General features: G+C 41.8%; 1 protein-coding gene across 1 annotated transcript; it reads left to right on the top strand.

Annotated features, from left to right (window-relative positions):
* The first annotated feature begins 31 nt into the window (after positions 1-31).
* On the top strand, positions 32-16577 carry LOC136051421 (protein spire homolog 1-like). The gene is made up of 17 exons (XM_065740864.1): positions 32-180; positions 807-1069; positions 1799-1830; positions 2231-2395; positions 3183-3308; positions 3569-3634; positions 6218-6379; positions 8417-8485; positions 9014-9143; positions 9588-9649; positions 10908-10983; positions 11532-11680; positions 12476-12607; positions 13907-13971; positions 14801-14828; positions 15201-15343; positions 16391-16577. The coding sequence occupies exons 1-17, from the start codon at positions 32-34 to the stop codon at positions 16575-16577; spliced, it is 2004 nt and encodes a 667-aa protein (XP_065596936.1).
* The last annotated feature ends 1838 nt before the right edge of the window (positions 16578-18415 follow it).

Here is an 18415-nt window from a genome sequence, read left to right on the forward strand (position 1 = left end):
CGGGGCGGGACCGTGCAAGGAGGGGCGCGGCATGGACATTTGGTCCCGGCCCTCGCAGTGCCAAGATGAAGGCTTGGGTGGCTGCTCTGCAGAAAAGGATCAGGGAGCGGTAGCTGACAAGCAGCTGAACGTGAGCCAGCAGGGAGCAGGGAGCTCATCACCCCTCTGTATGCAGCGCTGGTGAGGCCGCATCTCAAGGCGTTTCTTAGGATCATAGAAAGGATCTCAAAGATCACGTAGTTTCGAGCTCCCTGCTGTGAGCAGGGTCACCAACCACTAGATCAGGCTGCCCAGAGCCACGTGCAGCCTGGCCTTGAATGCCTCCAGGGATGGGGCATCCACAACCTCTCTGAGAAACCTGTTCCAGCGTGTCACCACCCTGAGTGAAAAACTGCCTCCTAACATCCAACCTAAGTCTCCCCTGTCTTAGTTTAAAACCATTCTCTCTTGTCCTATCACTATCACTGTTTTCTTACACCTCAGCCAAAGATGAATGTTCTCTCACCTGCATATCCATTAACATATTTGCTAGAGACACCTATATGAAACTGAGCATGATTTTTGACCTGTCGCATTATTTTAGAATCCAATTTGTTATATGCTTCCTGATTTTCCTTCAAAGAGTTTCTGCCATGCAAATAAAGGCAGTGTCCCTTTAGAAAGCCAGAGCAAAATTGGCATTAGTGTTCACACCTGCGTGGAATAGAGTGTGTGAGGGAGCAAACCTTGGGTCAGAACTGATAAAAGGCTGGTGCCTGAGCATTCCTCTTGTCCTAGGAACAAGGCTGTTAAGCTTCCTAGTCTAGGAGAGGAGCCCTAAAGGTGAATATGGAGTCTCCGTGCTGTGAGCAGAAGACAGTGAATATCTCTCTAGCTGAGATTCTGAGGTGCTTCGAGCATCCTATAAGCGAAGAGCAAGCTTGGGCTATCTGCTTTCAGTGTTGTTGCAGAATGAAAGAATTAGCCCAGGGGCTATACCCATCACTCCATTCTGTGTTCATAAAAGGTCCTGGGAGCATCTTTATTCATGCTGATGGCACTATTTCCTTCCGGGTGTATCATAAGTCTGGTAAGAACATAAGTAGCTATGGATACCTGGTATTTTTTCTGTAATTGGTTGAAATTTGGAGACAAAGCAGAGAAAAACTTTTTATTTCTCCTCTTCTTCTCTATACATTTAGGTTATTCTGATAATATAGGCTGTTCTTATGCCTATGCTTTATTCTGAAGCTCTATATAAGAGATAATGCAGATATACAGCCTGCAATTTTTTTCTAATAATGCTTTAGCATGTCATTTAATTCTATGGAATCGCTGGAGTTAATGTTAATTACAGCTTCTGTTATTTGAAACAAATAATATGAGGTTTTATTTTGACCTGCTCTGTTTGTCTTCTAATCTGTTATTCCACTGTTGTATTAACTCTCAAAGCAGATCTGTGACTGTTAGTTCTACTTTTTTTTTATTGTTATTTGTAACTAGCAAACAGCAACAAGCTTTGTCTGATGTACTTGCACTGTTGTGGAGTTCATTGCTAGGCCCACTCTGCAGTACAACAGTGGGTAGTAAAGAATGAAGACAAAGATCTTATTGCCTTCCTTCTGGTTAGATACATGCTAACAACAAAAAAAAAAAAGTAATCAGCAGTGCTTAAACTGGAGCTAATGCTCACAGTAAATAAAGAGTATCTTGCATTGCTCATCAGGATTTTTGAAAAGTGAGCCTGTTTATCTAAAAGTTGTTGATCAATGCCTGTGCAGTTATCATCTTGCCCTACCTCCTCTTGTTTCCCTTTCAGATGCTGGCAGCATACAGCAGCCAGAGGACAAGGTAAGCCTGTGACGTTGCTTTGGTATATGTGCAGGTGTAATCCTGCTGTGTAGAAAGCCAGCATGGGAGATGCAGGCATCTAGCTACCTAAAACTGTCAAGGTATTTACATTTACTGAGTATTGTGGGTGTAACTATCTCCTGCAAACAGCATGCACCAATGCTGCTGCTGTGGAATAGCATATAGGCTTTTTGTGCTGGTAACATCATTTAGAGGTGTTAGATGAGGTCGTTTAAGAACCTAACATAGCTTAATGGGGAGTGTCCCAGGCTACTTTAGGAGCACTCAGTTACTTTTTGAGCTCTTCTCATCCTTAGAGATGTGCTCAGCCCTGTGGGGCAGCAGCGAAAGAGAAGTGAGGGCTCTAGATCTGCACTGCTTTTTTGGCTTCTGTCTGCAGCTGCTGGAGTACTTGGGAGTGGTGATCTATGAAGCCCTGGACTGGGGAATTGACAGCCAAGTGGAGCGAGAACTGAGTGATCCGCTGGATAGACTGCTCTGCCTCATGTTGAAACTGGATGATGAGGGAATGAAGCCAACAGTCACTCTGCAGGATGTTATCAAGGTTTTCTTCTTCTTGCTCAGTAAACACTGCTGCTTTAGAGGAGCTGAGGGCTAATCATGCTGTTAACTGAGATGACAGATTGTTTCTGGGGAAAAGCTAGGTAGTTTATTGGATGGCAGAGGGGAAAGATGTGGCTTTTCTGTCAGAGGTGGAAAGCAAAAAACACCTAAGATGCACTCAAATATCTATGAAAAGGAACTAAGAAAGAAGTCTGAGCATGGCTCTCATAGCTGTATCTTCAGGGTCCTTCACTACATAGTCTCCAATGGTAGTGCTCAAAGCCTAGAAGACTACAGATACTGAAACAAGTCATCTGGCTATAGTATTTGGTTTGCAAGAGGATTTGAATGTCACAGCTCAAGCTAATAGCCTCCTCTCAGCCATTATTTTAGAAAACAAGAAACCACCTGTGCCCTGGTTAATCAGGGTGGAGAAAAAAGGGGGAGAATAACAGGACAAGTGACTCCTCCTGCTGTGTTTTATTATGGTTTGGAAGCTTTCCTCTCCAGGTACTTGTTTCAAAGTGCAGCTTGTGGCAATCAGGGTCTATAAGTCACACAAATACTGAAGTTATTGCAAATATAAGATTTGGCATCTTGCTTCTTTGCTTCTCTGCATCTAATATAATAAAACAATAAATACAGTAAAACAAACAAAATCATAAAAAAGGTCAATGAGGAAAGTGATTTTTAACCACAGATTGAGGAGAAAAGAATTTTGCTTTCTTCAACCTTCGTGTATTTTTATTTCAAGGAGATCTCTTTTTAAGTAGTTCCTCTTCTTTCAGGCCTGTGAAGATCACCTGTCCATGCCTTCTGAGGCTACCAGCCATTACAAAATGATCTGTAGGAGTCTTTTTACTGAATTTATGGAACTTCAGAAGCTTGTGTCCATCATCCAGTCTGCCAAAGAGGTATATTTAAGATCATCTCTTATCTACTATGCTTTCTACCTCCATAGAGTTATAACCTTCCCATTGCACTGGAGAAGGAGTACCTAGCTGATGGTTTTCATGATATGAAACATTTGTCTCTGCACCACAGAAGTAATTTATTGTAGATTTTGAATGTTTGGGCCTTCTAAACTTTTCAAGTCAACATTAATCATTTATACTGGATAAATGGGAAAGCACTAGACAGCAGAATGTGATGACCTCATGTGCTCACTTCTTAGTGTCTGAAAAAAATGGATGAGGAAGATTTGATGGAAACTCACATGCAGAAGAAGGAAAAACAGTGGGTAAGGAATTTAATTCCCTCATTAGAGAAGGTTGGGCTTGTTTGTCTAGCCTTGCTCTCTGAGGCTTCCCAGTGACTTCTTTGTTTAAACAAACAAACAAAAATAGGGCTTGAACATCAATAACACTTGTTAGGTTGTTCAAGAACTTCAGTAGTTAAAGACTTGTCTGCAAAACAAGCTGGAGAGTGAACTTGAAGTTAAGCTATTTCATGTGTTTACCTCATGTGGATGATTTTTTGCACAAAGAGCCTCTCTGTGGTTCAACTTAAACCACTTCTAAAAGTGAAATTGGAGTCACTCTTCGGAATAAGTATCCATAAGTAGTTATTCATGCTGATTCTTCCTGAAAATGAGCCCCACACTCCACCTCTTGGCAGCAATTGATACCTGTCAAAAGCAGTCTGTTCCTTTCTGCAGCTGGATTGACAACTCCCAGAAGGCTTTCTGTTGGTGGTCAGAGCAAGGTGGACTATAGATCACTTCTATCATGTGGGGTCTGTGCTAGTTCAGGGCTGGAGGGGACTGAAAGTAACCCCGTTCATCCTTATGGTTGTGGAGCTCCAGCAGCTCAACAAAGGCATAAAGGAGGGTGAGGCTGGGGATGTGGCTCCTACCTTCTGTTCACTGTGTTGCTTGTCCTTCCATTCTGTCCTTCTGTAGATCTTGGAATATGTGTTTGAGGCAGAGAAAGCAATTCATTCTGTACTTTTCCAAGGCCCTACACAGTCAGGGCTCAAATCAGAAACAAATAGCTCTTCTGGCTGGAGATCTGCCCAGCATAAACAAATGCTCTGTAGTCTGTGGAGACAAACAGCAAGCCCCAAGAGACTTGTGGACTTGCTCTCTTTGTCTAAATAGCACTTGCTTTGAAGCGTGCTCAAACTATTCGTATGAAAATGTTTGTGAAATGTGTGTTTGGGCATATTCTCAAATTTGTGATCTATTAAAATAAGCTGGCAGGCTATCTTAAACCACAAACTCATCAACTGCTGCAGTGCTTTTCTGCAGGGAATACATGAATAAATACATGGGCTTTGACATGTGGCCTGAAGGCCAATGTATTTGGCTTCTGCTCCTTCAGGAGACGTGAATTCCAAAAGCAGGATGTCTGTTGCAAATTCTCTGCCTCTAGTTTCCAAGTCCCTAAGCACCAGTTCACTGCATTTTTCTGATAAACTCTTGAGTTTAAAATAACCAGGGTGCCAACTTCACTGGGATTCTGCAGATCAGAGCTGATGCCTTAAGTGGTGCCAAGCAGTTAATGCTATCTGTGGACCACACTTTTCCATCTTTACTGCTATGAAATGACTTTCTGAAACGCAGGCTGCAACCTGATATCATGCAGGGTTGTTTCATCTCAGCAGAGCAATTTGTATGTGTCACAAGACAATCTTCTTGAAATCTAAGCACCAAGATCTCTTGGGAACATCTATGTTACCACTTTAAGATGTTGAACAGAATAGCAAGTGTTTAGTGTTGAACAGGAGACAGATACCAATCTATTTGCCTAGGACTTTTGTCTGTAGAACTTTAAGAGATTTTTGTGTGTGTTCTCCTACACAATAAATACGATGGTCAAGGAGATATGGTCAGTATATGGCTACTGTAAGACTGCTCTTGTTTTCTGGAGTTGAGATACCACTGTCCCAAAACTCAGCTAAAACAATCCTATTAAATGTCTTTCTTCTTGCGGGCAGCCTATCAGTCAGAGCTCATATAAAAATTTTCTGCTATTATACCAAGATGTCTGAAGGCATAATTTGAGAGAAGATGCTTCATTCTGTAAATGAAAGATGGATATGTATTTAAATCAGAAGTTCTGTTCTGAGGCAGTTTTCTAAAGCATGTTGCTTCCCTCTTACTGTTTATAATACAATCACTTTCATACTTAAATTGCCTTTGGGAACTAAATAAGCTGTTGACTTTGCACTTCCATTACAATGTTGTCTAAACAGGCTATTGAATGGATTATGGTTCTTTTTTTCCTGTCTTTAACTTTTGTTGTGCTGTGCTACATGCCTGAGAATCCTGTGGAAACAGGTATTAATTCAGGAACAGGATGAGAAAATATCAGTTATCAGCTTATGTCTCCAGGCTGAAACCACTAACATAAGTTGCTGTCAGAGATCTCTTTCCCTTTGTCTTCTTCTGGTTTGTGGGCCCTCCGACTTTGCTTCCAAAAGTTCAGAGTATTTTAATGGTAGGACTTGGGATTTTATTCTCAGTGTTTCCTAGAATGTGGTAATATGAAGGCAAGAAGGAGGAGGGGGAAACAAAACAAAAACTTTTCTGGTACATGGAATACTTGCAGGAAGTACTTCAAGAAAATGGGGTTTAACTACCTGGTAACAGAAGCTGTGCTTTGATGAAGCACATTCATAAAATCGATGACAAAATTCGGGGTAAACCTGGATCTATGCCCTAATCTCTTAGTGGGTTAAAGGGGAACTGTTAGGAATACACTTCTATGTTTCTGCCAGACTTCAGTTGCTCAATTTGCCCTATTAACAGGGAGGGAGGGAGGGACTGGTCTTCCATGAGTTCTAGCCAGTCATTGACTTGTTTCTCACTGGATTCTCCTAGGCATCCCTGTGGCCCCGTATCATCTGTGAACTGCAGAATGGTGTAAAGCTGAGGAAGGCCACTGAGCGACCACAGCATCCTGCTCCTCTGAAAGAACGTACCTACTCCCCTTATGAGTTACTTCTAGATGATATTCGGCACAAGAGGTACAAGCTTCGGAAGGTGAGTGATCACAGGACAATTTTGAAACCGCCTGGTTCCGAAACAATACTTCTTTCAACTGAAAGGCACTCTTCAGGTCTTTCTCAAAGGTAAATCCAGTCCAAAAGTGTTTAGAGCTCCCTCTCAGCTACAGCTCCTCAACATTTGATTGCTCTGTTTATCCAACCAAACACTTCATTTTCAGTACCTTTCTAATTTGGGGCAGCCAAACTTTTATGAAGCTGGATGGCAAACTTGTTTCCCCTCCAGGGGTCAGTCAGTTCCTTCTCTGGTGCAATTAAGCTGCCTTGCACAAAACAGCTCCATTAAACAAACTCTTGCCTGCTCATGCTTTTGTTCTCAGACACTTGTCTTTACAGGCTGCTTGAGTTGTGCTATGCTTAGCATCTCTTACTAGATTTCTTACCTTCTCAGCTGCTGTGAGATGTGTGAAAGTATAAAATCACTATGGAGTTAGTGCTCAGCCTAAGGCAGAGGCTTGTAGAAGTGTACATGGGCTACTGCAGGAGCTTAAGCAGGATGGAGAGAAAAAAGAAAAGCTGAACCCCTTCCAGGGGCAGCTGTGGTGCTGACTCAAGTGGTAAAGGCTTCCAGCGATGTTGATGTTGATGAAGATGCACAGATATAAAAATGACTGAGTGCCTCTGAAGGTTTGTGATGCTGTTTACTTGCTGCAGCTTGAGCTAGGAATGATGAGCAGATCTAAAACACTAGCATCAGGCTTTGTGGCATTGGTGTGTTTTGCAAACAGACATCTTGGCAGAAGATGAGACACAACTCCACTTATAATAAAGACCAATATTTTAAAAAGTGAAAAGTCTGCTTACCATGCTAGACATCAAGATATTTTTTTCCTCCTTTCTGGCACTCTCAAAGTGGAGGGGATTCAAATCTCCACCCAAACCCTCATAAAACCCTAGCTCTCACTTTCTTGATAGTGGCGCCAGCCTTCAGATAAGACTCTAATACTTATCTGGAGACTAATTTCTTCAGAAACACATAAATAATAATGAGAAAATACATCCACAACTACTCATTTCATTGATACTGTTGCAACATAGCGAAGCAGTATGTAGTACAGAAACACAACTGAAGGTGGCAGGATGAACTGGCTCTTGATTTCTTTTTATTTTTTTGGTTCCTGTGACTGACAAGAAGCACAAGCTTCAATTTGGAGAGCATTTGTCAAGAATGCTGGGAGAAAGCATGGAGTACTTACTGTTTAGGCCTTTGTTTGTGAAGGCTCTTGAACAAGGAAGTATTTCCTCATGTGCAGAGTTACTTTAAAGCTCCTGTAGCAAACAGTGGTCTAATCTGCCAATTAATCAAAGCACAGCTAGTGGAGCTCTACCTGCACTCTCATGTATTCTGTAATAGTATACACAGGGAAAAAGCAAATGGCATAGCCTCCAAGTAAGAATAAGTGGACAAGGCAGATAAAGACGTACATGTCATGTTCAACTTGACTTTTTTCTTTCTGTCCTCTCTACAGCCAGCACAGGCCTTGATGACAGAAACAGTCCACCTCGCAAGAATACCTACTCTGCAGTTCTATCTTACGATAGTTCCTTATTTATGGAGGGCTGTAAAACAGTCTGTGGGACTCTAGCTTACCCATACAGCTGCCTGCTGCTACAGTTCTTGTTATGATCTTGTTAATACATTCAGTAACTCTCTTCCTTGGAGCCAAGTTATCACTGATGAAAGTGTTGCGATCAAGTCCTGACATTAAAACCTGAGTGCAAGTTTTCAGTGGCTTCTTAGTCCTGGCAGCTCAAAACATCCTAAAGTGCTGTCTGCTTCCTATGTGTGCTCCAATGGGTGGGGCTTCTGATTTCCTCCTGCCATAGGCAAAGCTGTCTCTACCAAAAACATCTAAGCTGACTTCACCATTCTGCATTTCCTTACTCATTTTTTTTTTCAATTTCTTTCTCACTTTCCTCATTCTCAATTTTTGAGTTATATGTTGTGAATAGGAAGGTGTAGAAGCAGTAGAGAAAGAACATTATTGCTTAAGCACTATTTCTGCTTTTTCAGGTGATCATCGAGCAAAAATGCAGAACTCTCAGCAATGCTGTAGCTGCACCCAAGCCTCATCTGAAACCTGTAGGTGTCTTGGTCCTTTATCTAATAACAGCAAAGCAAGATAACTTCAGAGTTGACAGGGTTGTTTCTGGAAATACGGATTTAATGTCTTAACTAATGGTCTGGATTTAGGAGAGGGCTATATTAATTGTAATTAAATGTTGGGCAGAGTCCTCTGACAACACATGGGGTTAGGAAAACAGGAGGTGGCAAATCTTCAGAGGAAGATAATCAGTCTCTATTTCCACTGCTGCTTCTTCCACCTGAATGCTTCGTGGTCCTGAAAAAGTACTCCTATAATATTTGATGAAGCCTCGTTTCAAATCCAAAAGTAAGCGTTCTTGAACGAATGCATTATCTAAACCTTCTCTCGTGTGCCTCTTTCCAAACCAAGGAAATGAGGTATGAAAAGCACAGGTGTAGAGGGCTCAGTGCCCTCTTGAGTGAAAGGCACTTGTAAAACAGTGCCGTTGCTGCAAGTCCATTTCTGTCACTATTGCCTTCGTGCTTTAGCTACCGGCTCTTTGCAGTGCTATGCTCTGCCTGCAGGTGCTGGAGTGGAAGCTGAAAGAGTGTGTGCCACGGGAGCCTACTTTACACAAACAGCTCATGGCAGAAATTAAGCAGCCACAGAAGCTTCAACCATCATCAGCCCGGGAAAACATCAGGGGACCCGAAGGTATCTGCAACTAAGTGACCTTATCAAGCATAATTCTTTTTAGTATTGACTAAAAAGAACAGATTGTGTTTCTTCCTCCCTTATGTTATATGCTAGCTTTGTGAAGGTGATATGGCATACGAATACTTCTAGAAAAGCCTCTTTGTGGCTTATTAAGTCTTGAAGATGTTTCATGGTTTTTTGTTTGTCTGTTCTTTTAAGTAGAGAGTTGAATTTGTCACCTAACTTAGAGAACAAGATTTCAATAACCTCCTAAAACTAGAATACTAAATAATAGGGCAAATACCAAGTTTTGATATGTGGGTATAAGGTGATTCATTTTCTTGCCACAACATAATATGTTACTGTGTGTATTTTTTTCTTTCAATTCCCTCACCTCTCCAGAAATGTCTGTGATTCCAAACATTGCCTTGAAATCTCTGAATGATAGTTTAACATCCCAAGATGCCCATGCAACATTTCAAATTGTCAACACAATAGCACAGCATGCAAGATCAGGAGTTCAGGTAAGGCTTTAAGTTAAAGGCATGGATAAGTATAATTTGGTCTGTTCTAGGCATTGTATCTGTAGAGATGTATCTTAGAATTTCAAGTTCAAATCTTAGTGTCAGCAGTCTTGTCCCTCCAAAGTAAACAAACATGATATTATGTTTGTTGAAGTCCTTGACTCTACAGAAACTTGTGATATTTAAACTTTTTTTGTGTGTGTGGCATGACTGCAGCCTATAACTCTAAGGTCTGCTGTTGTCTTTAAAACTAGGTATTCTCAAAATCTTGATATGCATAGGAGTTTGACCATTATGGGCCAAAATTTCTCCTACGTTTACCTCGCAGTGAGGCATCTGATGCTAGATGCACTTGCATTTATGTGATTCATTTCCAGGAGGCAGCTTTACTGGTGAATTCCCTCTCTTCTGCCTGTGGAGCAACTAAAGGAGAACCATTTTTCAGTAAACTGGGCTATGCAGGTTTTGGGTTCTTTAACTCCATAGACCGATCATGAAAAGCTTGACTGTGTGGTTCTGGGATTCAATCTGAGCATAGTCAGAAATTCTATGGAACAGAACTGAAGCCCTAACACATTATATCTAGCACAGATGCTCTGGCAAACAAACAGGAATCTGTTTTCTGTAAACATTTGTCTGAAATGCATTTGCTTAACTGAGGAAAACGGATATGAATTAATAAAAGCAGAAAACCTTAGCTATATTTGCACAAGAATGTGCAACTTTTTGGAATGTTCAGTGCTTGAGAACTATTGGTGTATTATCATGAACTAGAAAGACCTTTATGTAGTCTGAAACTTTGTTCTATTTTTCTACAGAAGCTAGAAACCATGTTCTCTACATATAGCATTGGGTGTGAACTAGGTTACTTGGGCTCTTAACTCTTTTCCAATGTTGCTATGAGTGAGCCAGAACTAAGAAAAATGACAAAGTACTCTGAAAGCTGTAAAGGAGGACTCTAGTGAAGTTGGTTTCTGACCCACTGATAGTTTTGGACTAAAATCAGCATTGAACTCTCCTGAAGGAAATAACAGATGAATCTGAAACTTAACCGGCTTGACTGGAGCTTTCTTGTTGGGAAAAATTTACTTGCAATTGCCTCTTGGAACACAAAGTTTCTAAATATTCTGCATTGCTTTTTCTTCCTTCTACTTCTGGATAAACTGCATGCTGTTTCTCACTGATTCTGAGTCCTGGATTTTGTTTAGTAGTAGTTAATCTGAGCAAGCCTAAGAATACCTTGTCCTCTGGTCTACAGGAAATGACTCCAAAGCTGTCTTCCAGCACCCAGCTTGCCTCAGCCAGGTCATCAGTAGCATCCTACAATGGCACAGGTCAGTGCTGTTTTTGCTGCACATGTAAACCAGATGGTGATGAAGTGCAGTCAGTGTCAGTGGCCTACTGGGTTGCTGTAAACTTAAGTTAGGGCTTACTATACTGCACTTCTCTGGTCACTTAAAGGTACTTGACAAAAGAAGCTTCTCCAGTACATAATGAGTCTGAGGAGATGTCCTAAAAAACCATTCCTCTGCAGTTGACTGATGCTTGCACATCTCCTGCGGCTTCAAAACAATGATAGCATATCCCAAAAGGCATAACTGAATTCACAGGAAAAGCTTAATAAGCCTTTTGAATGTTCAAGCAGAACGTTTGATTTTATTAAACTAAATGGTGTTAATGAAGGCTCATCACTTTCTACTGACAAGCATAATTACTGTAATTTCTGCTTTTTGTGATCTGAGTTAATGGGGTTTGAGAAAGAGAGATGCAGGCCTAGGTATCTTCACTGTCATGCTCTTGACTGTTGAGCTTTTGGGAGAACATTTAGAAGCTGTCAATGATCTTTTTTTTCTGTGGTCTGAGACACTCTCTTTCTACCCAGGCCTTGCTGCAGATCATACACTTCCTCCCACGAGCACACCCATGCTAGGAGACCTGCAGCCTAACAGTTTCCTGAATGCTGGCCAGCAGCTGCATCCTTACAGAGGAAGGTCCAAGTCTTTAGACACTGGCCTTCAAAGCAAGGAACTTGTAAGTCAATATCAGCTGCCAAGCTGTTCTAATACATCTGTTGATTATTTGGTTCATTGATTATAAGGTTCAGTGTGCACCTTGAACCTTGTGCACACGTAGTAAGCATGTTATGTTGGTTTTATTTAGGCCATACTGTATGCTCGACTTAAGTTGGGATATTTTTTATTTTTATTTTTTACTTGGAGGCAGTATAAAATTTGTAGTGTCCTTGTGGAGATCTGCATTACTCCTTTCCCACCCTGGATAAACTTCTAATCTTATCATGACACTGACCTTTTTGTTCAGCAGCATAGTGGGGCATGCAGGTGGGCTGGGCTCCTCACCTAGATAAGAACTGTTTTCTTTCCTTTTCAACAAGACAATAGCTGCTATTTGTGTGGGGCCAGTGGGTCTTTTGGGCAAGATATAAGGCAAGAGCATTGTGGTGTGGAAAGAGAACCTTAACCACAGGTGAGGAGGGGCATGGGTACCATCTGTGCTGTCTGTACCTGAGGGTAGTAGAGGACCCTTGGAGGCTGCCTCTGGAGATGGGATTAACTGCTATGGGGGACCACAGGACATAATTCCCTAGTGCAGCTTCAGGAAACTATTTGAATTGCTGGCTAAAATCTAAAAAAATAAAGCAATACTCCCTGTAGTGTTCTTAACTAGTGACATATACAGCCCATCACCAGCAGAAGTGAGTTCTGAAGACAGATACTGCTGAGCCTCTTGGGGCTGAGTTTTGAGAATAGCTTTTCCAGTGTGTGTCTCTTCAGCTCTTTCTGATTTTAAACTTCTGTCTTTGGACAGGACTGTTACTTTCCTACTAGAAAGCAATCACCAACCATTGCTGAACTGATTGGAACCAGATATGCAATGATAATGCTGCAAAGGGAAGACTTTTCCCAAGGAGGTAGTGATGGTGTCTTTCCAAGAGCAAAGGTATGTTTCCCTCTCCTTGTAGAGTGCTCTCCTTTCCTTGATAGAAGCTGCCTGGTTTCATATCTCTTAGTGTTGAACTGCTGAGGTACTCTGTCTCAGTCCTTCCTGTTCATGCAGCTGATCTGTTTGGCCCTAGGCTGTATAAGGTCTTTTAATACTTGTGCTGTGATGGCTTCTAGTCAAGCTTAGGCTGTGTAAGTTGCCTAAGTAGCAGCCTAGCCTTCACTCTTTTTTTTTTTTTTTTTTTTTTGCTATTTCTGTTAGTACAGCTGATTGCCATCCCTGTTGGCCAGCTCTGAATTCACAAAGATATAGATTGAAATTTGGTACACAGAGGAGCAGAGGTTCTTGATTCAAACTCTAATACTGAGCTGTGCTGACTTAAGCCACACTGCTGAGTGGTGAATGTAAAGGCTGGAGGGATGAGGGAGGCAGGGAATGCTACAGCACAGGACTGTTGCTTGTCTACTCTGCTTACTTACTCATAGCCTGTTCTAGAGGGCCTGCTCCCATCAGCTCCTCTGAAGCAGATGTCTTCAGTACAAGCCCTTTGCAACACAGATGTGAGGAAATTCATGCTGCTAGGCTTAGGGGTCAGCTTCTTATACTCATTTATGTATCAGTACATATGGAGCTGAGGAGCTATAATAATTCCACTCCTGTGCTCATAAATCTGTGTTTTCTTTTCACCTTATTTACCAATGATTCTTTAATTTACCTTCTCTCTGCTTATTCTAAAATGGCTTTCTTACTTCCTTTGTGCTCTCACTGTTGAAGTTTTTTTAGCTTTCTCAAGCTCTGCTTCTCAAGATAATATCACTTCTGACTGCCAGCTGTGTATGAATGTTCTTTTTATAAAGTTCAAGAGATTCATCAGCTTCCTTATGACTCATTTATTGCTTCAGGATTGGATTCAAAGTTGCCCTGACTTAATCTCTTTGGGATTGTTGCTGTCTACCTCAAAGAATGTCTCTCTTCTTCCCTCTCTTAACTAGCTACTGTTACACTCTTGCACAATACAGCTATTGTTTGTTCAAGAGCCTTTTTTTAAACTCCTGTTGTCTGGCAGCTGCCCCTAACCTCTGCATCATGAAAACACAGGCTTTACAAATAAGACCTCTTTTGCCATTTCAGCTTTTAATTCCTGTGTCTCTGCTATCCTTCAATGGATCTGTTATTGTATGTGGATCTAAAGCCTTTAGAAGGTTAGCTTATATGCTAGCTCTTTGGCAGGCAGTGGATACTGTTGGTAGAAAGATATTTCCTGTTGGCATTCACAAGTAACTTTCCATTCCACAGATCTGTTTCAGCTGCCATAAGCAGATGTTTCTTAAGTGGCCTTACAGCTGTTACCTCTGCAGCAGGTGAGTGGGCACAAAAGGACTGAATGATGGAGAAAAGAGCAACAGAATAGCAGTGAAAATACTCAGAATTCAGAGAGTTGCAGTCCTTGGATTGGAATGGGTTCCTTAGCCTTTCAGCTCTGCCTTACTATAAAAGCTAGGCTGAAGTGTCCACAGCTGCAGAGAACATGAGAAAACTTACCTCTGAAGTGGTATCTCAATATTGACTCTTTGTAGTGTGGTAGTGATGTCCAAATTTACTGTGCAAGCATAGCACTCAATTCTTTTCAGCCACTACTGTTTTCTTTTTGCTCTTGTTGGATTTTACTTCAGTCAAGGGCTTGCAGGTTCTGGGAGAGCCCTTTCAGCAGAAAAGGTTCTATTTTCACTAGAGAAGTGGGCTCCAGACCTTGCGACTGGGAAAGGAATTGGACCAAGTATTTTCCACTGATTTGTCAGAGTTTTTTCTCTTCATAGAAAAGGGAAAGAGAAATTTCAGGTTCATCCTGGCTCATTTAAGTCTATCTGAAGCAGCAGCAGAGTGCTGTATTGGTTACGAGCAACAGCTGAACAGCAGGTAGTTTAGTAACTGCTGTTAGTGAAAATTAATGGGCACTGGCATTTAAAGCCTTCAAGCTACAAATGATGATGTGCTTCAGATGACCTAAAGTACTATAAATACCATAGGAGGGCTGGTAAACTGAACAGAAAACTCTATACTTGTTCACTTTGCTTTCAAGTCACTTTGCTTAGAATTGCATACTAAGGCTCTGGGTAAGTCATCCTTAACTACAGCACCTGTATCTTCTGAACTTCTCTCAATATAATGCTGGGTATTTCTTTCTCTTAGTGTTGTCTGCTGTGACTGCTGCATCAAGGCAAGTCTAGTCTTTACAACAAATGCTTTTGTTTTCTCTGCACTTCACTTAGTCATAGGAAGCTTTCCTTCATCCCACTGGTACTTCAAATCTGTCTTTTAGCTTGTTGATAGGTAAAGAGCCAATAATAGAAGATGCAAAAACAACCAGGAAAGAAAGGCATGTCAGCTGAAACAGCTCTGGCTTCTTTCTTTGATCCTGTGTAAAGTCACTGGGATTACTCTGTACTCTATTTATGCAAGGGTCAGGGAGTTCACTGCATTAATGCTTATCTTCTAAGTGCACTAATAAATCAACTAGATGCCATGCAAACTTTCCTGCTAGGAAGGAGGGTTTCCCTGAGAACTCAGGTGACTCATGTTGTGATTCTAGATGTCCGTGCCCTTCAGAATGTGTGTACATCTCCCACTTCACTTCTTAAAACTTTTGAGGCTTTCCAGAGATGATGACCTGGCTACTCAAGAGCAGAGGAGCTCCAAGTTGCTGCATGAAATAGAGCAATGGGAGTGTTGTAGGTAAGCTAGAATGGCTGTTATGCTTTTACTTTGACAGTTGTTACCAGATGCTTGTCAGCAGGTTTGTTTACCTGTGCATACAATTGCAGTAGGCAGTCTCGTTCTGGTCAACTGAATGTTATGCTTGAATGACTGGTCTAACTCATCTGCAGTTCTAGGAAGTATTGCACTCAGATGCAGAACATTCTTAGTGAAAGACTCATTTGTATGAGAATTTCCCAAACTCATGCTGTTCTATATCCACAAACAGCTCAGGGTGTTTTCATACAATCCAAGAGTCTGTACCTAGAACTGAGATATGCAAATAGTCTAAGGTATAACTAATTGAAGATAATGCAACAGGTGGTTTTCTCAGTCCTACCAGCATGCTGGTACCTCTATTTTTATTTGTCCCTGAAAGGAGAATTATTGCCAAGTGAGTTTTTGACAGGTCCGAGTGGAAAAAGCCTTGTTGAGTACAAGTGAAATGTCTAGAACTGGAAGCATATCTGTTCTCTTCTTTCCAAATCTATACTTGTGTATGTTGTACTGGGTGAACAGGAATCTATTTTCTCTGAAACTGTTCTCTAATATATCCAAAACAGTTACAGCAGCTTCTGGTTCAAATGCTTGTAATTCAGTATCCAAAAATTGGGCCGGTGTTCACTACTGATGTAGCACTGATGGTGGCTTGGTCTGGCTCACAGTGCAGATGCTGCAGAAGAATTCTGAGCAACTGTTACTGCCATAGTTCCAGAGGTCAAAGAAAATATTCTACAGCATATCTGTGATTCATCCAAGGTTATGACTTACAGCATATGTTAGCCCTTCTGCTGAAATACTATTAGTCAATAGAAAGGTGTCACTAAAGGAAGTTGTTCTGGTGCCTAATAGCATTCCCAAGTGGAGCTGACTGCTTCACTGAACTCATCCAGTTAGCTAAATCATTTAGCAAGGTTGGATCAGGTCTCAGGGAAGGGTGGAAAAAGTTCTGTACCCTCTAACAGGTACCTAGGTTGACTTACTTTCCTGCCTTTTTTTTTCTTTCCCTTTCCTTTCCTGCTCCAGTGTGCCCGTTATTTTGGAGCCCCATAGCCTAGCACAGCCTCTGTGCTGTCATACACAGACCATGGCAAATTGGCTGACTGCAGACATCTGTACTCATTGCGAACATTATCTGTTGAATGTGGCTTCTAACCAGCAGCAGAACATCCCACTCAGGAGGATTTCCCAGTCTTGGACTAAACTAGAGTGACTCTGCTTTATATTTTTCTTGTCACCTGTTCTGTACCTGAATTAAATTAAACAGCTTTATGCACTACTGACATAAAGGCCTGAGTGGAAGACTTTCCTGCTGCTTAGTGTAAGCGGGAAGTACAGTTAGTATTTATGTATTGTACAGCATTATAAAGCGTTGTGGTTTTTAAAACTGTTTTAATCCTTTTATGTGTCTTTGGGGGAAAATAAACATTGAAGCACTATTGTGCCTCTAGCATTCCTCCTTTGCACCTGCAATTGTCTTTGCTCTGTGGCACTGTTTGCATTCATTGCTAAGCAGACTTTGTCTTATGTCACGGATATAGGGAAACTTTTAAGCTAAAACCCCTGTTTATGAGAGTCTTGGAAGCAGAACTCCCAGCTATGTGATCACAACACTGTAAATACTTCTTCCTTCCTGATAACTCACTACAAAGCACCTGAACTCATTCCTGTGATGTGTACCATTGTAGTGATGGCTGTCAAGCAGCCTGCTCAAATCTGCTTGCTCAGGTGTTGCTCCTGATTTGATTTTTCTTTGTGCTAGCAGTACCCTGCCAGCAAAGTTTTCCATGTCATTGAAGTACCTAGCCTATCTTGATGCTATCATCACCTGCAGCAGGATAGCTGTTTTGTGCAGAATCTTGATTATTTTTTTTCTGTATTGACCTAAGCTAAATGGAGTTACTGCAACCTGTGTAACAGTGGAAAAGTTCTGGTGAAATCTTTGTGTGGTTAAAACCAGAAATGAGATATTTGATAATGTTTCTCCCCAAGAAATGCCACTGTAGAGGGGATGTAGGTGTTCCGATTTGTTTAACATGGGATTCTATCTGGTGTGGTTTGCAGAGCTTGGAAAAGACAGTGCTGAAGAGATGCAACAGACTTGTAGCTGGAATGAGTCATACCAAAGAAAATAATGGCTGAGAAGGGGAAAAGAAGGGCCAGTTCCCCTAGAGTGGGGAAGAAAGACATGTTTAAGCTGAGCTCGAGGTGTGCCTCCAAAGTGCCAGAAGGGTCAATATCTCCAACTGACTTGTGCTGGCCTGAATCTGCTTCCTCTAAATTGCTTGTCTACAAGCTGCTGCCTACATGCGGGTTAGGACAAGCTTTTCAAGTAAATGAATGAAGAGAGACTGAAGCCTGTGCTTCCTTTTGGAGCAAGTTCAAGTGTTCTTCTTTCAGTCAATTAGGAGGGGTGCAGTCTGCCTATCTGGGTCCTCTACTGCATCTGCTAATTGCTGCTGCTGGGAGGCACATCCCTATCAGGCAGGTGGGCTCCTTGTGGGCTGCAGGGAATGGTAGCCAAGCCACAGCTGTGCTTGCTGGCAGGATGGGCACAGAGTGGGGCTGGGGGCATGAAGTACTTTTGGATGCCAGCTGAGTGAGGTAGTAAAGGCAGTGCAAGAGAAAGAGATGAGCTGAAATCAGCCTGAATCTGCAAGCCCAAAGAATCTCTCAGAGCCTGAGCGTAGGAGAAAAAAGCATCCATAGCATTGATGCAGATGATTTATCAGGAGAGCAAGGACAGTGCTAGGTTCTATCTCTTGCATGTCTGCTGCAGTACCATGTGTGCTTTTTTTACTGACTTATTTGTGACTGTGAATGTTGTGAAATGCTCTCATGACATAGCAAATGGGCAGAAGAGGAGGGAGGTGGATGCTGAGTGATAGGCTGACCTTCACTGCTGTCAGAGAGGCCTTGAGTTCCTATCACTCCTCTACTTTCATGGTTGTGTTGCCTCCAGAAAGGTTAGCAAAGCCCCTCTTCCCTGCACGGGAGTGACCTCTACCCTTCCTTGAACTTTGGCTTTCAACCATTGTCCTTGTCAGTAAG

Source organism: Cyrtonyx montezumae, unplaced genomic scaffold (assembly GCF_038088225.1).
Source record: "Cyrtonyx montezumae isolate F1298 unplaced genomic scaffold, pur_monq_1.0 scaffold_3, whole genome shotgun sequence".
In the NCBI taxonomy this organism is placed as follows: domain Eukaryota; kingdom Metazoa; phylum Chordata; class Aves; order Galliformes; family Odontophoridae; genus Cyrtonyx; species Cyrtonyx montezumae.

Excerpts from the sequence above, each read along its gene's own strand:
- LOC136051421 (XM_065740864.1), top strand. The coding sequence starts at position 32 with ATGGACATTTGGTCCCGGCCCTCGCAGTGCCAAGATGAAGGCTTGGGT. Across the intron at positions 3,635-6,217 it reads AGAAGAAGGAAAAACAGTGG|GCATCCCTGTGGCCCCGTAT; the intron begins GTAAGGAATTTA and ends GGATTCTCCTAG. Across the intron at positions 13,972-14,800 it reads AGCTGTTACCTCTGCAGCAG|TGTTGTCTGCTGTGACTGCT; the intron begins GTGAGTGGGCAC and ends TCTTTCTCTTAG.